The sequence below is a fragment of the Carcharodon carcharias genome, chromosome 6, assembly GCF_017639515.1.
Source record: "Carcharodon carcharias isolate sCarCar2 chromosome 6, sCarCar2.pri, whole genome shotgun sequence".
In the NCBI taxonomy this organism is placed as follows: domain Eukaryota; kingdom Metazoa; phylum Chordata; class Chondrichthyes; order Lamniformes; family Lamnidae; genus Carcharodon; species Carcharodon carcharias.
The window spans coordinates 2379420-2385419 of record NC_054472.1 but is presented as its reverse complement, the minus strand read 5'-3'; the positions used below and the strand labels follow the sequence as shown (position 1 = coordinate 2385419).

The window sequence follows — 6000 nt, the reverse complement described above, 5'->3', positions numbered from 1 at the left end:
GAGGAGGCTGGTTTCTAGGAGGAGGCTGGTTGCTGGGGACAGTGGGTTGCTAGGAAGAGGCTTGTCGCTGGGGACAGCAGGTTGCTAGGAGGAGGCTGGTTGCTAGGAGGGGGCTGGTTGCTGGGGGCAGCGGGTTGCTAGGAGGGGGCTGGTTGCTGGGGACAGCGGATTGCTAGGAGGAGGCTGGTTGCTGGGGGCAGCAGGTTGCTAGGAGAAGGCTGGTTGCTGGGGGCAGTGGGTTGTTAGGAGAAGGCTGGTTGCTGGGGACAGCGGGTTGCTAGGGACAGCTGGTTGCTAGGAGGATGCAGGTTGCTAGGAGGACGCTGGTTGCTGGGGGCAGCAGGTTGCTAGGAGGATGCAGGATGCTAGGAAGGGGCTGGTTGCTGGGGGCAGCAGGTTGCTAGGAGGATGCAGGTTGCTAGGAGGACGCTGGTTGCTGGGGGCAGCAGGTTGCTAGGAGGATGCAGGATGCTAGGAAGGGGCTGGTTGCTGGGGGCAGCAGGTTGCTAGGAGGGGGCTGGTTGCTGGGGGCAGCAGGTTGCTAGGAGAAGGCTGGTTGCTGGGGGCAGTGGGTTGTTAGGAGAAGGCTGGTTGCTGGGGACAGCGGGTTGCTAGGGACAGCTGGTTGCTAGGAGGATGCAGGTTGCTAGGAGGACGCTGGTTGCTGGGGGCAGCAGGTTGCTAGGAGGATGCAGGATGCTAGGAAGGGGCTGGTTGCTGGGGGCAGCAGGTTGCTAGGAGGATGCAGGTTGCTAGGAGGACGCTGGTTGCTGGGGGCAGCAGGTTGCTAGGAGGATGCAGGATGCTAGGAAGGGGCTGGTTGCTGGGGGCAGCAGGTTGCTAGGAGGGGGCTGGTTGCTGGGGGCAGCAGGTTGCTAGGAGGAGGCTGGTTGATGGGGGCAAAAGTTTGCAAGGAGGATGCAGGTTGCTAGGAAGGGGATGCTTGCTGCGAACAGTGGGTTCCTAGGAGGGGGCTGGTTGCTAGGAGGAGGCTGGGTGCTGGTTGCTAGGAGGAGGCTGGTTGCTAGGAAGTGGCTGGTTGCTAGGAGGAGGCTGGTTGCTGGGGGCAGCGGGTTGCTAGGAGGAGGCTGGTTGCTAGGAGGAGGCTGGTTGCTGGGGGCAGCGGGTTGCTAGGAGGAGGCTGGTTGCTAGGAGGAGGCTGGTTGCTGGGGGCAGCGGGTTGCTAGGAGGAGGCTGGTTGCTAGGAGGAGGCTGGTTGCTGGGGGCAGCGGGTTGCTAGGAGGAGGCTGGTTGCTGGGAGGAGGAGGGGGGTTCTGATGGGCTGGTTGCGGAGGCTGGGAAGTCTGGCTGAGCAGCAGTTTGTGTGCTGGGGGTCTCCTCTTGTGCAGCTTGCCCTCTCCTTGGTGTTGACGATGTTGCCGTGGTGACTGGGGCCGTTCCCCGGGTCAGAGGGAGCGAAGCTCCGGCTGCAGCCGCTACTCACAGCCCGAGGCTCAGGCTGGGCCTCGGCCCCGGCCCGGGAGCAGCAGGAGGCAGACGGTGTGAGGCCGGCCGGCCGGACATGGCAGTGAAGACCCGGAGCCGGGCCCCGGCCGAGGACAGGGAGCGCTGCTCGCCTCCCGGGAACAAGGCCGCGCCCAAAGCCCCCAGCCCGCGGCGGGAGCGCCGCAAGGACGGTGCCGTCACCAAGAACAAACTCCCGGTCCTGGGGCACTCCGGGAAATGGGTCACCGGCATCCGGGGGCCGCTCGGACTCAGCGACTCGGCACTCAGCAGCCTGGGGACCACCATCGTCCTGGGTGAGGGGGAGGGGGAGGGGAGGGGGGAAGAGGGGGGAGGGGGGGAGGGGGAGGGAGGGGGGGGAGTGAGGGGGAGGGGAGGGGGGAAGGGGGGGAGGGGGGGGAGGGGGGGGAGGGGGGGAAGTGAGGGGGAGGGGAGGGGGGAAGAGGGGGGAGGGGGGGGAAGTGAGGGGGGAGGGAGGGGGGAAGAGGGGGGAGGGGGGGGGGAGGGGGGGGAAGTGAGGGGGAGGGGTGGGGGAAGAGGGGGGACAATGGGAGGTGGGGGGGGGTGAGGGGAGGGGTTGAGAGTGAGGGGGGGGGAAAGGGGGTGAGGAGGGTGGTGAGGGGGGGGATTGGGAGGGGAGGGAGAGAGGGGGAGGGGAAAGGGTGAGGGGGGAGGGGGGACGTTGGGAGGGTGTGAGGGGCGACAATAGGGGGGGTGAGGGGGGGACGGGGGGACAATGGGGATAGAGGGTGAGGGGGGAAGGGAAGGGGGTCAATGGAGAGGGGGAGGGGGGAAGGGGGACAATGGAGAGGGTGAGGGGGGAAGGGGGGACAATGGGAGAGGGTGAGGGGGGAAGGGGGGACAATGGGAGAGGGTGAGGGGGGATAGGGGGGGGGGGACAATGGGAGGGGGGGATTGGGAGGGGAGGGAGGAGAGGGGGAGGGGAAAGGGTGAGGGGGGAGGGGGGACGATGGGAGGGAGTGAGGGGCGACAATAGGAGGGGGTGAGGGGGGACGGGGGGACAATGGGAGAGGGTGAGGGGGGAAGGGGGACAATGGGAGAGGGTGAGGGGGGAAGGGGGGACAATGGGAGAGGGTGAGGGGGGAAGGGGGGACAATGGGAGAGGGTGAGGGGGGAAGGGGGGACAATGGGAGAGGGTGAGGGGGGAAGGGGGGACAATGGGAGGGGGTGAGGGGGAAGGGGGGACAATGGGAGGGCGTGAGGGGGACAATGGGAGGGCGTGAGGGGGGAAGGGGGGACAATGGGAGGGGGTGAGGGGGAAGGGGGGACAATGGGAGGGCGTGAGGGGGACAATGGGAGGGCGTGAGGGGGAAGGGGGGGAGAATGGGAGGAGGAGAAGGGGGACAATGGGAGGGGCTGAGGGGGGAAGGGAGGGCAATGGGAGGGGTCAAGGGGGGCAATGGAGGGGGAGGGGGAAGTGGGGCAGTGGGAGGGGAAGGGGGGCGGTGAGGGGTGTCATGGGAAGGCGGGAGGGGGGAAATGGGGCAATGGAAGGGGGGGCAAGGGGAGGAGGAAGTGGGGCAGTGGGAGGGGGAGAGGTGGGGCAGTGGGAGGGGGAAATGGGGCAATGGGAGGGGAGGGAAGTGGGGCAATGGGAGGAGGAGATGGGAGGGTGGTGGGGCTATGGGACGGGAGGGCGGAGAAGTGGGGTGATGGGAGGCGGAAATGGGGTAATGGGAGTGGGTGAGTGGGAATTGGGAGGGGAGGGGGGAGGCAGTGGGTGGGGGCAGTGGGGAGGGGGGGAGGGGGGGCAATGAGAGAAGGGGGCATTGCGGGGAGGCGGGAATTGGGAGGAGGGCAAAGGGGGAATTGGGAGGACTGAGGCCATTGGGAGGAGGGGAAATTGGGGCATTGGGGGAGGCAATGGGGAGTGTGAAAGCGGGAAAAAGCTAGTGGCCACCATCCTTGGTAATGGGGATGCAGATAGAGAATAAATGGGGAGCGAGAGGAAGGAACAGGAAGGAACAGGCTGGGGGAGGGGAGAAAGAGGGTGAGGGGAGAAGAGGATTGGATAGTACAGGGATAAGAATGTTGGGGGGAATAAGGAGAGATGGGACCGGATAAAAGGAAAGTTTTTATAAGTTGCATTCTTATTGCTCTTAGTGGTCGTTACTGGTGGAAGGATTAGTTGTGAATGAGAATTTGTTTTCACCTAAAGGGGTCGTGGAGATGTGGAACAGTCTGCTTTAAAGGCTGTTAGAGGCTGAAGCACTCATTACATTTCAAAAGAAAATGTGGATATATATTTCGGTGCTGTATCCCACAGGCTAGAAGGTGGATTACAGTGGATAACATTGTTAGTTGGCACATACACAGCATGCCAAATGGTTTCTTGCTGAACCTGTAAACCTTCCTGTATTTCTAACTACAGACCACCGAGCTTTTAACTATTTTATGGTTATCTGTTGGAAAAGACAGGTCTGAAACTTCTGGTAGCAATTTTAAGTGCTTTGATTTTTAACCCTCTATTGATCGGTTCTGTTCCTTCTGTTTTACAGCTATCATAGCAGGAATTTTACATTGGTAAGTGTTAACTGATTCCTCTACAAGTGTGTATTTTGAGATTTTTTTTTAGGTAGCCTAACCTGTTGTATAGTTATTGATGCATTCCAGTAAATGTGAGCTTTAGCCCCATAAACCTAGATAAAAACAAAAAAACTGCGGATGCTGGAAATCCAAAACAAAAACAAAAACAGAATTACCTGGAAAAACTCAGCAGGTCTGGCAGCATCGGCGGAGAAGAAAAGAGTTGACGTTTCGTGTCCTCATGACCCTTCGACAGAACTTGAGTTCGAGTCCAAGAAAGAGTTGAAATATAAGCTGGTTTAAGGTGTGTGTGTGGGGGGGCGGAGAGAGAGAGAGAAGTGGAGTGGGGATGTGGTTGTAGGGACAAACAAGCAGTGATAGAAGCAGATCATCAAAAGATGTCAACAACAATAGTACAAAACAACACATAGGTGTTAAAGTTGGTGATATTATCTAAACGAATGTGCTAATTAAGAATGGATGGTAGGGCACTCAAGGTATAGCTCTAGTGGGGGTGAAAAAAAAATTTTAAAAAATTAAAAATTAAAAAAAAACACCCCCACTAGAGCAATACCTTGAGTGCCCTACCATCCATTCTTAATTAGCACATTCGTTTAGATAATATCACCAACTTTAACACCTATGTGTTCTTTTGTACTATTGTTTGTTGACATCTTTTGATGATCTGCTTCTATCACTGCTTGTTTGTCCCTACAACCACACCGCCCCCCTCCACCTCTCTCTCTCTCCGACCCCCGCACACACACCTTAAACCAGCTTATATTTCACCCCTTTCTTGGACTCGAACTCACGTTCTGTCGAAGGGTCATGAGGACACGAAACGTCAACTCTTTTCTTCTCCGCCGATGCTGCCAGAGCTGCTGAGTTTTTCCAGGTAATTCTGATTTTGTTTTTGTTTTGGAGCCCCATAAACCTGTTGGATTGCCCTTTTTGTTTTGTTACTTGGCTGATCTGATTGTGACCTTAACTCCCCTTTCAGGTCTGCTTCTCCCATAACCCTTGACTCCCTTGTCGATCAGAAATGTATTCAATGACCCAGCCTCCACTGCTCTTTGCGAGTGGTACTGAATATTCTGCTATAAAACAAAATGCTAGAAATACTCAAGCCTGGCAGCATCTCTAGGGAGAGAAATAGAATTTATGTTTCAGGCCATGACCTTTCATCAGAATATTGGTTTCCTTGATGGTATTCAAGTATTCAGCAGTATAAACTGGACAAGTGTCAAACACTGACAGAAACTATTTAGTGATCAGTTTGTTACGGTGATGGAAATACAAGCAGTATTTCTGAAATAGTAGGCACATGGCAGAAGTATTAAGAGTCAAGAGTTAGAATAGAGTGCAGAATATAATAAAGGGATGGCTTTATTACATTGATATCCAAGCTGGTAACACCAGATGATGATGATGAAAAACCATTCTGTGTTTAATTCAATAATTCACTTTTCCAGGAGAGTTGGGGAAATAAGGTTAGGATATATAAATCTGATCTAAGTAGATATTCAGATTTTCCCTCAGCAGTTACTGGGTTAATTTGTTGCAGCTTGTAGTTAAGTGCAATTGTGCTAATATTTGCTGTATTTCCCCATAGTTGGTTGTGTAACATTTTATTAGGAAATGTCAATTTAACCAAATAAAACTTTTAATTTGTATTTTGGGTGACGTATTTTGTCAAACTTATCACAGGCCAGAGTCTTATCCGACTAAGATATTAAAAGAGAGATTGGAGAATTTTTTTAATAGGAAGTTTGGATGGAGAAGTACAGAATGATACTGAAGCAAGACAAAAAAAGTGATTGGGGTGCCAAGAATCAAAAAAGGCTAAAAGGTAGAGATAAAACAATGGATGGAAATACATTTAAAAATAATGGAAGTAGGTGGGAAAAGAAAAATTTATATAAATTATTGGAAAAAAAGTGGAGGGGGAATCGGAGAGGGGGTGGGGATGGAGGAGTGAGTTCATGATCT

At 55.0% G+C, this 6000-nt stretch overlaps 1 protein-coding gene across 3 annotated transcripts in view; it reads left to right on the top strand.

Annotated features, from left to right (window-relative positions):
* The first annotated feature begins 1252 nt into the window (after positions 1-1252).
* dpy19l1l (dpy-19-like 1, like (H. sapiens)) overlaps positions 1253-6000 on the top strand; it is a 76742-nt gene continuing 71994 nt past the window's right edge. Inside the window, exons 1-2 of one of the 3 annotated variants that reach the window (XM_041189103.1) lie at positions 1253-1760; positions 3984-4008. In XM_041189103.1, the coding sequence (XP_041045037.1) occupies positions 1523-1760; positions 3984-4008 (263 nt within the window). In that variant the 5' untranslated portion in view covers positions 1253-1522. The remainder of the gene's footprint in view (positions 1761-3983; positions 4009-6000) is intronic. The other 2 variants (XM_041189100.1, XM_041189102.1) reach the window with 2 other exon arrangements.